This window comes from Neoarius graeffei, chromosome 27, assembly GCF_027579695.1.
Source record: "Neoarius graeffei isolate fNeoGra1 chromosome 27, fNeoGra1.pri, whole genome shotgun sequence".
In the NCBI taxonomy this organism is placed as follows: Eukaryota; Metazoa; Chordata; class Actinopteri; order Siluriformes; family Ariidae; genus Neoarius; species Neoarius graeffei.
In genome coordinates this window covers 27604303-27618968 of record NC_083595.1, presented here as the reverse complement: position 1 = coordinate 27618968, position 14666 = coordinate 27604303, and the positions used below count along the sequence as shown (strand labels likewise).

The 14666-nt window shown below is 40.9% G+C and overlaps 2 protein-coding genes across 3 annotated transcripts in view; one reads left to right on the top strand and one right to left on the bottom strand.

Annotated features, from left to right (window-relative positions):
- Positions 1-39: 39 nt before the first annotated feature.
- Positions 40-13283, bottom strand: trappc2l (trafficking protein particle complex subunit 2L). 2 transcript variants are annotated; one of them, XM_060911892.1, is made up of 5 exons: positions 13188-13283; positions 6279-6451; positions 2323-2410; positions 264-363; positions 40-179 (listed from the first exon to the last, which is right to left on the bottom strand). In XM_060911892.1, the coding sequence occupies exons 1-5, from the start codon at positions 13218-13220 to the stop codon at positions 151-153; spliced, it is 423 nt and encodes a 140-aa protein (XP_060767875.1). In that variant the 5' UTR covers positions 13221-13283; the 3' UTR covers positions 40-150. The 2 variants fall into 2 exon arrangements, with proteins under 2 accessions (XP_060767875.1, XP_060767876.1); XM_060911893.1 differs by having other exon boundaries at positions 264-343.
- galns (galactosamine (N-acetyl)-6-sulfatase) overlaps positions 13240-14666 on the top strand; it is a 103164-nt gene continuing 101737 nt past the window's right edge. Inside the window, exon 1 of the mRNA XM_060911891.1 lies at positions 13240-13668. Coding sequence (XP_060767874.1) covers positions 13552-13668 — 117 coding nt within the window. The 5' untranslated portion in view covers positions 13240-13551. The remainder of the gene's footprint in view (positions 13669-14666) is intronic.

Genomic DNA, 14666 nt, shown 5'->3' with positions numbered 1-14666 from the left:
GTAAATCACTGCCACAAAATAAATAAAATCACTTTGCTCTTTCCTTTCAGCGTACTACATCAGTTTATTAATTAAATATTTTACTTCAGACAACAAACATGTACACAAATACACAACAGAGTAATGTACAGCTTCATCAGGACTGCACCATCATGGCGGACACCGTACTGTCAAAAGCCCTGAAAGAAGAAAACACACTGTTTTTGAAGAATACATTTACATCACTGGTCAACAATGAGATGTTATTGTCCAACGGTTCTTACTTGGACTGAATTGGATCTCCAGGATTGTAGAAGGGATTGCACATGACATCTGTGAAGGAGTTGTGCAATTTTCTGAACATCTGTGGAGATGATCAGTAAACTAACGTAATCCACAAGTTTGCGTCAAGAGGAAGAAAAATGGCAATTAAAGTTTATGCATCGTTCCTTGCTGAAATCAGATCCACACGTTTAGCTGAGCAGTCACTCGCTGTGGGACTTGAATTTCACACTGTCTTATTGTGAACATGGAATCTATATACAGTTGTGTTCAAAATAATAGCAGTGTGTTTAAAAACGTGAGTAAAGCTCAATCCTTAGTTTTTATTTCCATGCATTGGGAACACTGCACATTATATTCTACATCAAAACATGAAGAAAGATGTACCAATATTTTAATTACTTTACAGAAAATGAACAATGAACATTGGGCTGTTCAAAAAAAAAAGTGTCTGCATTTTTCATTACAAACTCCAAATATTTACTGTATAAACTGAAAATCTTAAGGATTTAGTATTCCTGTGACTCACTAAACTAATATTTAGTTGAATAACCACGGTTTCTGAGAACTTCTGGCACCTGTGAACAGGTATTCCAGCCCAGAATGATTTGACATCATTCCACAATTCCTCTACATTTCTTGGTTTTGCCTCAGAAACAGCATTTTTGATGTCACCCCACAAGTTTTCTATCGGATTAAGTTCCGGGGATTGGGCTGGCCACTCCATAACCTTTCATTTTATTGGTCTTGAACCCTGATGCTGCTCGCTTACTGGTGTGTTTGGGGTCGTTGTCTTGTTGAAACACCCATTTCAAGGGCATTTCCTCTTCAGCATAAGGCAACATGACCTCTTCAAGTATTTTGATATATGCAAACTGATCCATGATCCCTGGTATGCGATAAATGGGCCCAACACCACAGTAAGAGAAACATTCCCATATCATGATGCTTGCACCACCATGCTTCACTGTCTTCAGAGTGTACTGTGGCTTGAATTCAGTGTTTGGGGGTCGTCTGAAAAACTGTCTGCGGCCCTTGGACCCAAAAAGAACAATTTTACTTTCATCAGTCCACAAAATGTTTTTCCATTTCTCTTTAGGCCAGTCGATGTGTTCTTTGGCAAATTGTATCCTCTTCAGCACGTCTTTTTTTTAACAGTGGAACTTTGCGGGAGCTTCTTGCCGATAGATTAGCTTCACACAGGCGTCTTCTAATTGTCACAGTACTCACAGGTAACTTCAGACCGTCTTTCATCACCCTGGAGCTGATCATTGGCTGAGTCTTTGCCATTCTGGCTATTCTTCGATCCATTCGAATGGTAGTCTTCTGTTTTTTCTTCCACGTCTCTCTGGCTTTGCTGTCCATTTTAAAGCACTGGAGATCATTTTAGCTGAGCAGCCCATCATTTTCTGCACTTCTTTACAGTATACGTTTTACCTCTCCAATCAACGTTTTAATCAAAGCACGCTGTTCCTCTGAACAATGTCTGGAACGACCCATGTTTCTCAGGTTTTCAGAGAGAAATGGATGTACAACATGTGCTGGCTTCATCCTTAAATTAGGGCCACCTGACTGACATCTGTTTTTTCACAGAATGAATGATCTCACTAATTGAACTCCACACTGCTATTATTTTGAACACGTCCCTTTCACTTAATTATTCGATTACACAGACTCAGGAGCATGCATATCATGAATGTTGGGTCTGTTGGTTTTCTATGACTCTACTACACCTACTGGTAAATTATTTGCCATGTAGTAATATAATTTCCACCAAAAACAGTGATTGATCTGGTTAGTCGTGTTGGACTGCTATTATTTTGAACACAAGTGTATATTTAGAGAAATATCCATTTCCACCAGAGACTTTACAGAATATGGCTGCTTTTCAGAGCCACAGAAAGGAAGAGGGAATTGTTCAGAGACCACGGCTCTATGCTTGTGATTGGATGTTATTTATTACTGCGTAGTTGGTGTTTTAACAGAAGAAACATTAGTTTACTCTTAATCACTGGTGCAAAACTTTAACTGCTGTTACATTGCCAGGAAACATCTACTTACGCTTCGTATCTCGTTGTCTCTCAGTGATGTGTTTGATGAATCCACGACAATCACAAACTTCACTTTGGAGTTTGTCACGTAACCATATCTGGGATTTCAGTTAAGCTCAATCTTTTCCTATTTGCCATTTAGGACTCCTCTCATTATCTCTCGCCGCTTTATCCTGTCCTACAGGGTCGCAGGCAAGCTGGAGCCTATCCCAGCTGACTACGGGCGAAAGGCGGGGTACACCCTGGACAAGTCGCCAGGTCATCACAGGGCTGACACATAGACACAGACAACCATTCACACTCACATTCACACCTACGGTCAATTTAGAGTCACCAGTTAACCTAACCTGCATGTCTTTGGACTGTGGGGGAAACCGGAGCACTCAGAGGAAACCTACACGGACACGGGGAGAACATGCAAACTCTGCACAGAAAGGCCCTCGCCGGCCATGGGGCTCGAACCCGGACCTTCTTGCTGTGAGGTGACAGCGCTAACCACTACACCACCGCGCCGCCCCCATTTAGGACTAAAACATCCAATTTTGTTTTTTTGAAAAAAGTTCTAGCGCAACTCAACCAGGTTGAAGAAACATTTGGCCGAGAACAGTGACACACCACACGTGGTTGGTTTTTTTTTTTTGGATGTAAATTGTTTAGCCTAGCAAACTAAGCACTACTGAACCATCTATCCCAGTCTCTGTTAAGTACATCACTGCATCTGCTTGCATCATATTTCCAAATATAATCAAATCATGTTAATAGCATTTATATGCAGGTGATTTTATAGAAAGTTGTGCATGCTGATTGGTCAAAAGATTTGGACTACAGATCCCTTGCACTGATGTCACATTTACGTTAGCAACCGCTGCTACCCTAGACCTGGGGGACAAGCAAACTTTGTTTACATACTGAAGCCAAGCGGAGATGTCCGGCGTCTGTTGCTGTTGTCCAAAGAAAACTACAGCTAAAAAAAAAAAAAAGCTCCACTACCGGATTACTTGGATGATCTTGGTCAGAAAGAAGTGAATGATAGATATACGCAGAAATTAGAGTTTATTAGCGGTTATGATCTGTACAAAATTCTTCAAAATGACTGGAGTGACGGTGCACATTTGTGGCCTAGCATTAGCTACATATTGGAATATACCTTTTTTCTGAAGAGTCCCCACATGGAAGAACCAAAAAAAAAAAAAAAAGCAAGAAAAGCTTTGTGTGTAAAGAATGTTTCCTGACATCAGCTTTTGGGAACAGCTGCAAAAACCAAAGCATTTACTCTCCAAGGACTCCGACCTGAACTGTGGGCTGGCTGGTAAAGTTATTCCCAGCCCTCCATGTCTCAGCGATTCCACAGACATCTAGTTACAGAGCTATTATTTTATACAGTGATACTTATTTTTAAAACAATATCTGAAGTGTTTTGTAAAATAAAATACCTTGGTCTAGACTTTCAATGTAAGATTTTATTTAAATTTTCACTTCTGACTTTCTATTTAAAAAAAAAAAGCATTTTAAATACAATTGCAATTTTCTCTGGAGTTTAAGCTGAGCTCCTCTCCTCGTGTTCTCTTTAAATCACTCATTTCTTTGTTGTTCTTGAAGCATTTACTTTAACATTTTTCTTGATAACAGGGAGACAGTAAAAACTTTTATCTATTTCTTGATTTGACCAACCAAAAACAGCACAAAAACCATATTGAAGACAGATTAAGCCTTACTTACATGAAAGACTCTGTGTTTGACCCCCAGGTGTAATTATCACACGGTGTGTAATGTCATGCGCAAGGGGTCCATTTCTCAACTCGGCAAAACGGTGGCAAATCGCTTTGTTTTACAGATGACAAATTATGAAAGAAAATGCTGTTCTTAAAAGCACTAAAGATGCTACGAAGATTGGTCAAAAACTATTCAAAGGTCAGGTAGAATTGTGATTTATTTTGTTTCAGAACAATGTACACTACCGTTCAAAAGTTTGGGGTCACCCAGACAATTTTGTGTTTTCCATGAAAAGTCAAGCTTTTATTTACCACCATAAGTTGTAAAATGAATAGAAAATATAGTCGAGACATTTTTCTGGCCATTTTGAGCATTTAATCGACCCCACAAATGTGATGCTCCAGAAACTCAGGCCCTGTCCACACGGCAACGGATTCAGGTGAATCTGATAAAATTGTTTATCATTTCGGCCTGGCGTCCACACGGCACCGGCGTTTTGGGTGCCCCAAAACGAAATCTTTTGAGAACGGGTTCCAGAGTGGAAAAAATCTGGCAACGGTGCCGTTGCGAAGTCGTCTGGATGAGTAGAATGGATTTGTTTACGATGACGTCACAACCATATGACTGTCAGTGCTTCACGCCGGGTAGAACTGTAATGAACTCGATGCGAGTTGTCAACAAATCCTATAACTTGGTTCATGAAACGCGCTTACAAAATATTTTCACTGTGAATATTTATTGTGTAATGGTGCAAAGTGAGAGAGAGTGAGAGAATAGCCCTTAGGGCAGAGTCTCTAGTCCAAACACTGCGGAAGCAGTATAACCAAAACCGCGCGCCACCCGTGCGCTTTCCAAAAACAATCCCGCCAGCAAGCATAGAAAAAAAAAAAAAAAGGAGCGATCTCACCTCTTCAGATGTTGGTTTAAGTCTGACAATACATTCCTCAAAAAGGGCGTAGAAGAACAAAGTAATCCATCAACGTGTAGCATTCAATTTATTCCGGAATATTAAAGAATTCTGGAGGATATCAGAATGTTGGCGTACCGGCTTCCATCTACCCCCATTCATTCCTCTTTCCGCATCTTTCATTTTACGCTACTGATTAATAATCAAAACTTTATGTGGCTGATGCTACAGAAGAAGGGGTTTATGCGTATGCGTCTACTTCTATTGTTCTGGTGTCTCCGATGGGACCGTCTTACAGCGCACGTAGTGGTGTGGCATGTGTATTGCATCGTTTTCAGCAAGCGTTGCGTTGCCATATGGACCTGATATTTTACTGATCCGTTGCCCATGTGGACGCGATATTTAAAAAAAAAAAAAAAAAATCTTGTTGCCGTTGTCGTGTGGATGTAGCCTCAATCTGCTCAAAGGAAGGTCAGTTTTATAGCTTCTTTAAAGAGCTAAACTGTTTTCAGCTGTGTTAACATGATTGTACAAGGGTTTTCTAATCATCCATTAGCCTTCTGAGGCAATGAGCAAACACATTGTACCATTAGAACACTGGAGTGAGAGTTGCTGGAAATGGGCCTCTATACACCTATGGAGATATTGCACCAAAAACCAGACATTTGCAGCTAGAATAGTCATTTACCACATTAGCAATGTATAGAGTGGATTTCTGATTAGTTTAAAGTGATCTTCATTGAAAAGAACAGTGCTTTTCTTTCAAAAATAAGGACATTTCAAAGTGACCCCAAACTTTTGAACGGTAGTGTATTTTATGTGACTCGGCCTAGATAAGTGACACATGCCGTGCCGTTAATACATTTGCATGCCGCTTTTGAAGTTTGAAATAAATTTACTTTTATTTTTTTAAAATAATCTGCCTCAGGCTCAGTGCATCTCAGTGAATAACTTAACACGGCAGCAGAGGTTCAGGTATTGGATAAGTACTGTAACTTGCAGAAGTTTTACCCAAGAAACCCCTCCCATTTTACACTAAAAGGGAAGAGATTGTGGTGTAAATAATAGATAAGTTCTTCAGCAAGTGTACTGGTTCTCTAGGACACACTGCTCTGTTCACTGCAAAGGAAGTGAACTGGCATCCCATCCAGGATGTATTCCTGCCTCATGCCCAGGGTTCCTAGGATCAGCTTTGGATCCTCTGGAGCGGTTACTGAAGATGAATGAAATCATCTACATCAGTATGGCATAAGATTACAGGTACACCTACCTGTTCATGCATTTACAATACAGCATGAACTGCAAGAAGTGAGTAGTCACGAGAAGACATGTCATCAGAAGGATACACTTTGTAGTCCTCTGTAGGGTAGAGCAGTCCCAGGTAGAGCTCTCGCTGATCAGCCATCGCTTTACCAACTGCAGAGATCTTCTCCTCCACCACGTCCAGTGAAGTGTGCACTGTGTAGTGGAATTTCAGCTCACTCTGCGTTGAAACACTCCGGATATACAGAGGGTAATTCTGCGGAAACACAAATACATTACTGACTCATATAACCAAAAAGTTGCTTGCTTTACTGTGTGGGTGTTGGGACTGGACTAGTGTCGGTCAGAGCTCTGATATCGGTATTGTATCAGAAATGGGAAAAGGAACCAGGTGCTCAGTCTGAGTGCTTTATATTGTGTGCTGTCGTAATCAGTGGTGTCAACTAGGGTTGGGCGGTATCCAAATTTTGATACCTTTAAACTGTCTCTGTGTTTTCCCGGGGTATACGGTATTACCGAGAAAAAAATAATATTTTGTTTCGGCCTACTGTGTAACGTGCGCCTATACCGGCGGACCTTGTCCAGACCTGCGCCTATGCCTCAAATGTACTATTTAAAAGCAGCATAGCGAATTGTGTGCATTGTGGTATGGATTAAGCAGCAAAGCGAATTTTGTGCATTGATGAATGGATTAAGAGATATTTCAAAGCATCACGCAACTCTTCCTTCATCTTGAAAATAGCATTCAACTGTCGTTTACACATGTCTGCGTTGAAACGCCATTTGCAGCACTATTTCACCTACTCCATCAAAAAAAGTACACGATGAGCAGGATCATACCCTTTCAAGCATGGGAAATAAAAAAAAGAAAAGAAAAAGAATCAACCAACACCCAAGTCCGTTTAGACTGCGCGATAAACCATATTCTTCAGCGCAAATGAGGCGAACCTAATTCAAATGCGCGATAGCTGCACAAGGCAAAATCATATGGGCCCACGTCATGCCATGGCGGGGAAATTAATAATCAAATGGCCTTACCTTGCTTAAAACGTTGTCTTGATCACATAACTCCTTACAATTATTCCACTTAAATCCATACGGTTTAACACACCCAACAAAGATAGCAAGCGCATTGCTGATTCCCACCAGAAACCGAACAGTTTACGCTACGATGTTTTCTTCCGTTTCTTCAGTAGATGGCATTTCAAATGTTTATTACCCACATCCCAAATGTCATACGTTATATTATTTTACCTTGTTGTTACTCATGTAACCTACTCAAAACACAACTCATTGGAGAGATCTCGTGGAAGTGGAGTACCCCAGGCTATGGTGTGCCTTAGGGGACATATTAGATTTTTCGTTTGGTTTGAAACCAAAATACTGCCACACTGCCGATGTTGTATTTTTTTTTTTTTTTTTTTGCCACTAACTCGTTATCTTGACTTGCCATCTTTCAACCGCGGTCTCAGTCTCTTTTTTTTTTTTTTTTTTAGATAGGACAGTATAGAGAGACAGGAAATGAGCGGGGGAGAGAGTGACGGGATCGGGAAATAACCTCGGGTCGGAATCGAACCCGGGTCCCCGGATTTATGGTACGGTGCCTTAGCCATCTGAGCCATGACACCCCCGGTCTCAGTCTCTTGCGAAGCTTTCTGTCAGACTCCAAATGTCACGCAGGGTTGCCATGGTAACGACATAAACAACCCTGCACGCGATGAGAACTTCTTTAGGAAATTGATAGAATTAGTGAAAATACGATCACACAGTTATTCGGGATGATCTTCAATTTATTATTTTATATTATGACCTCATGTACTCCATATTTATTTAGATATTATATATTTTTTTAAAATGACGGTAATGAGACCGATACCGTTGGTACTTTTGGATACCTCGGGATACCTTCTTACCGTAATACCGCCCAACCCTAGTGTCAACTCAACTCAGCAAATTTTTGGTGAGATTTATTGACTTCCTATCTTCACCTGAAGCTGCATTACAGACAGGTGGGTGAGTCGACAGAACCTGTACTCGATACAGTTCTCCAGCTCACATCACAGCTGCTGGTTATATTGAGAGCAGGTTCAGTCCACTCACCACCAATGTGTAAAAGCCTGAGTGAGCTGCAGTATCACAGTTCCCAATGGCCAATCACTCATCCCCATGGCTCCCAATGGCCAATCACTTGCTTGCAAACATTCATCATGGCTCCCAATATGATGATTCATTCATGGTGATGAATGATTATTCATCACCATGGCTCCCAATGGCCAATCACTCGCTTGCAAACACTCATCATCATGGCTCCCAATAGCCAATCACTGATCACTATGGCTCCCAATGACACCACGATTGCTCCCAATGACCAATCACTGGTCACCATGGTGATCACAAGGGCCAATCACTGGTCATCATCATCCCCCAGTGACCAATGACTGACCAACATTATTTGTCAGACCTGTGCATTTATTGGTTTTTCATATTTTACCCTTTACACTGCAGTATTTACAAATAATAACAGCAAATTGCTCATTATGTAACCATTTCCTTTTTCTGTGACTCCTCACTGCCACTACTTCGAGTCTGTGTTCTTGATAGAATTTACATATTTCCAAAATACTGTAAGTTCTTAGATTGTGGTGCCATAGCCAAATGCTATTCCTTAATAAATAAGTATAAACCAATGGCATTTCTAGCTTATACACTGCCCTGAGCACCCCCCCCAAAAAAAAAAAAAAAGATTCATAGGGTGCCCCAAAATATTTCAGAAGTACCCCAGAATTTGCATTGAAATACAGTAGCCTACGTGAGTCTGACACCCCTAAATACAGTTGTTGCACAACTAAACATACACTTAATTATGTGGAATTTATCAAAATTTTGAATAGCAACTAAATGAATCATACCAATGGTTCAACCTCTAAGGCAGACCTGGGCATTTTACGGCCCGCGGGCCGCATCCGGCCCTTTGGTTCATTCTGACCGGCCCGCGTAAGGTTAATTAGAAATTACAAAATAAGCGCATTTTCTAATTTTACCTCATGCATGGACTGAATGTGCATTGCTTTTATTTTGAAGTTGTGTTCAACAAAAACGCAATGCGCGCGACATGAACATGACATGAAATCCCACGAAACCTAATCCCGCGTTAACTACTTCCGTAATTTGTCCAGACCAACCACAAACTTGTACGTCATCCTTCAAACGGTCCAGCCAATCAAGCCGATCTGTAGATCTGATACCTACACCGAATCGACGTTGTTGCAAGCAGGTCACAAGAAGACTTTAGCCCCCAAAATGTCCGCAAAAAGAAGAAAGGTAGATGCCGAATGCAGGGCTTTCAACAAAACATGGACTGCTAAGTATTTATTTACTGAAGTCAGAGATAAAGCCGTGTGTTTAGTTTGCGGAGAGCAGATCCAAAAAACTCCAAATGAGGTGATTAGACTACAAATGTGGGCATCATTATTATAATATGATGTATCTTGCTTGATATTTGGAGTAGAAAGACAATATTGTGATGTCTTTATTGTGTTCTGGGGTGAATGTGACTGAAAAAAAAATGGTACAAACGTTCATATTTTGTTAACCATCGTTTTGGGATAAATGACATTTTTTGTACGGCAACCTCATTTTTTTCCATACTCTTACCAGTCTTAGCAGCTTGTAAAAACAAAGTTATTTACTGCTTTATATAAAGAAATACAATTAATATTCTGCAGAATTTAGTTCAGCCTTTTGGTCCGGCCCTCCACAAAATTTTCTGTTTCTCATGTGGCCCCATGGAAAAAATAATTGCCCACCCCTGCTCTAAGGAGATATCCAACCTCTTTGGCTCATTCTAAGCATAAGACACACCAAAGACTCAATAAATCACCAAAGATACAAAATAATACCGACAGCGTTTAAGTTAGCACATAGCATTGGAAATTCCCAATTGAGAACACTGAGAAATGTTCTTTTTGAACTGACTAACAATTCTCTCCCAAATTCTGGCACAAAGGACCGAGCCATGACCCATCCTCGCTTGCAAACACTGAGCCGACAGTCCATTAATATTTTACATAGTTTTAAATGCAATGGCACGTATGTTTTATTTGATCAATTTTATCAGCATTCACAAAATCATTTTATTATGTCCAAGTTAACCTTCTGATTCATGCCATATTTTATATTGTATACCTCCTGGACACTTTTTTTTTTTTTGGCACTTGATGTACTTGGGGCGGTACAGTGGTGTAGTGGTTAGCGCTGTCGCCTCACAGCAAGAAGGTCCGGGTTCGAGCCCCGTGGCCGGCGAGGGCCTTTCTGTGCGGAGTTTGCATGTTCTCCCCGTGTCCGCGTGGGTTTCCTCCGGGTGCTCCGGTTTCCCCCACAGTCCAAAGACATGCAGGTTAGGTTAACTGGTGACTCTAAGGTGGGGTTTACATTAGACCGTATCAGCGGATCATCAGATTAACGTTTTTAAAACGATTAGTGTGCACACAGCAACGCCAATACATGATTTGCGTGCACACAGCAACACCAATACACGGATACGCTCGGCTCCGCAGGCATCCTGCGCTCCAAATCACTCCGCCCTGAACAGCGAGTGCCCTCTGGAGGGTGTGCACTCCGGCCCTGCGCAGCTCACAGAGCGCGCGAGTGAAGCGCACAAGCAGTGATTTGGGACTGAGCCGCTGTGTGTGTGATCTCAGTGCATGTCGGGCATGCGCGTCACTTACCACTTGCGTCACTTACCACTTGCAAGTGGAAGGATGGCAAGCCTAAAGACAATCATAACTACACAATGGGCAGTATTTGCATCAGTATTTGCAGTATTTTCATACTTTTATACTCTTTAATGAAAGGTGATACAAGGCGGAAGTCCGCGCCGTTTTTCAGCAGTCGCGTCACATGACCAACGCCAGCGAATCAGGAAGGTGGATGTCACAGTGACGTTGTCCAATGAGACGCCAGCTAGAGCTCAGCACAGCGTATCCGTGTATTCTCAATGTTTACACAGCACCGGACCAGACACGATCTGGATTGAATACGTGGACCCTGACGGATTCCCGTTTCCCGGCGTTTCCAGGCGTTTTAATGTAAACGGACAGTGCATCCGCGAAGAAAACAAGACAGATTCGGTCTCATGTAAACTTGGCCTAAATTGACCGTAGGTGTGAATGTGAGTGTGAATGGTTGTCTGTGTCTATGTGTCAGCCCTGTGATGACCTGGCGACTTGTCCAGGGTGTACCCCGCCTTTCGCCCGTAGTCAGCTGGGATAGGCTCCAGCTTGCCTGCGACCCTGTAGAAGGGCAATTCCATGTAAATGTCAACTTCACCATGCAAAAATAAAGCAACATGTAATACATCAAAACCACTCCCAGAGATATCACCTAGGCCTGTATTTTACAGATGTGAATAAGTTGAACCAATTTGTAACCAACCTAATATGTCACTGTCAGTCTTTCTTTCTTATAATGTAAAACCCAAGCTAAAACCAACTTTGATCATGTACAATTCTATATTATTGCCACAAGCCACAGAAATGTATGCTAAAATCCACAAAACAGCAAAACAATAGCCATCCTAAATATTATTTAAGAACTTTGATAGTTTTAGCTGATATTTAGAGAGTTTTTCAAAGGGTTATGGTGGTTAAATTGCTGATTTTCTAAACATACGCCATGTCTATCTCGCGTCACATCCATAACGCTGACTTTTCCTTCCGAAACTCTGCATGAAATACAAAATATTTTAAACAAAGATTTTTTAATATTCACCTTGGACCCCTCTATCAAACGGATATCTCCATTTCGACATTAGGTTTACGATTTCACAGAGTTTGATAAAAATGTACAGTCACCCAAGAAAAGTGATACTTTTTCTGTCACATCCATAACGCATCTTTTATTGGCGTTTTCTGGCATGCCCTAGATGTACTATGGGAATTGTTCTTGTTCTATCACTTCTCCAGTATGGCACAGCCTTAAAATATGCAACACCTGTTTAAATACTGGGAGACAATAAAACATGCACTGGGTCATTTGTTGCCATTTTGAGTTCAAGTGTCACGTCCATAACGCTGGAAATGCTCATGGATAAAGCGGCTAGAGATAATGAGATGAGATGATGTACTCGGACCACAATGGAAATGTGTTTACATTTTATTGTGCTATCCATGTATTTTGTACATTATTTAACTAAAACTCATCATCATCAGCCTTTGGTGCAGCCAATCATGTTACCAATTAACCTGCTTATTGTGGAATCTTCCAAAACGGTGTTACTTGAATATCCTATAAACTTTTCAGTCTTATTTTGCCTCTGTCCAAAATGTGTGTGTGTGTGTCTCGGAGGCATCAAATTCTAACGTTGTTTATATTTCAAAAACACAATTCTTTTCTTTGTATTTTGTCAGTTAAATAAAGGTACACACGAATTAACAAATCAGATGTTTGTTTTTAGTGCATTTTGGAAAATATTCCAACTTCTCTGGAAATTGGGTTAGCAGTCAAGCTAGAGCTCTGTTTTAATATGTTTTACTGTTTAAATAAATTGCAACTTATTTTCATTGTTATTGATCCTGAAGCAGCTCCGAGCCTGCTGTTAAAGCCTGTCCATTAAGAAAGTTCATATACATTACATGAAGTAAATAAAATTAGCAACAACTTAATAAACAAAACAATAACAAAATCCTCGTCTCGCTGGGCTGTATTCCAAATGACTCACTATTAGTTATCAAGTGCACTTGACAGGCAGTACAGCGGGTTAGAGATCAGCACATTAAACCCTATATAGTGCCCTTGTACACCTAGAAAAAATATATTCAGGACTCAGCCATTACAGATCCGAAACCAACGCTAAAAAGCCACAGCTAGAACCAGTTATTACTTCAAACAAGTGAATCGAAGTTCAGGGCATTTTACAGCTTCAATTCATTCCTAGGCTTTTTTTTTACGCCAAGACATAAACACGAACTGAAGTAAAAGTACATTTTGTTTACCTCTTTCGCTATAACAGCTACGCACAACGCCATCTTGGATTTGCGACAAGCCGGAAAGGTTGTCACGTGACAGCTCTGCTGTGTTCATGTGACACTGTAGAAGAGGTAAATTTAGTTTTGGTTTTTGCAGTGTAGTTATTTCTGTCGCGGTAGTTTTTCTGTTTTCTTTTCTTTTCACTTTTGTTAGTGCGCTTTCTCAAGGAAATGTCAGCATCCAGCTACAGAAAGATCATTAAAATAAGCTGGAGACATTTTGTATGAGTTTGACTCACATGACGATTGTGTCATTCTATAACCGCTTCCTTAAAGTGTGCGGTGAGCCATTCAGCCAGTGAAGGTGACCATAGAAATGAAATGAAATGAAATGGAGATCCGAAGTGTGAATTATGCATTTCTCTTCTTTTGGACCGCCTGCTTTATTGGGACCACTGAGACCCAGAATGTTTCGACTCCAAATATTATCATAATGCTGATGGATGATGTAAGACTCAAACTATTTCCACTTCTTCCTATTTGTGTTCGAGCTGATCAGCTGCATTTCTTTGTTTCTGGGTGATAATTACACAAAGAAGGATTTCTACAGTGAGTTACAAAACTTAAGACTGAAGATAAGTTTGTTTGTTTTGCAGACTTTCTCCTAACTTAGGACTACTCCAATTGACTATCATGGATTTTGCTTTAGGGTTGTTTTACAATCAGGGTCCAAAGTTTGTGTCACAGGGGTCCAAAATTCAAATTGATTCAAACTGGTTCTTGTACCAGTTTTTAAGTGAAGGACAAGTTAAAGAACAGATAGGCATGTGTAATAGTTTGTATTATAACAAGATTAAGTGTCGCTTTAAGCAGGGCTGGGAGAAACAAATGAAGTGATTCTCGGAGAGGACTTTTTTTTTTTTTTTGGACCTTCTTGCCTCACAGCAAGAAGGTCCGGGTTCAAGCCCCGTGGCCGGCAAGGGCCTTTCTGTGTGGAGTTTGCATGTTCTCTCCATGTCCGTGTGGGTTTCCTCCGGGTGCTCTGGTTTCCCCCACAGTCCAAAGACATGCAGGTTAGGTTAACTGGTGACTCTAAATTGAGCGTAGGTGTGAATGTGAGTGTGAATGGTTGTCTGTGTCTATGTGTCAGCCCTGTGATGACCTGGCGACTTGTCCAGGGTGTACCCCGCCTCTCGCCCGTAGTCAGCTGGGATAGGCTCCAGCTTGCCTGCGACCCTGTAGAACAGGATAAAGCGGCTAGAGATAATGAGATGAGATGAGAATCCACTACTTCCATAGTGCTTTTAAATATAAGGCTGTAAGCTTTGTGTTAGTTGTCTCTAATATTTACGTCCCGATATCTTGACCACATTTTAGTATGAAAATAATCATTTTAGATATGTTATTTTATATTGAAAAATTAGCTGTCTCGGAGAGGACTTTTTTTTTTTTGACACAATTACATACTAATTTGGGGCGGCACGGTGGTGTAGTGGTTGGCGCTGT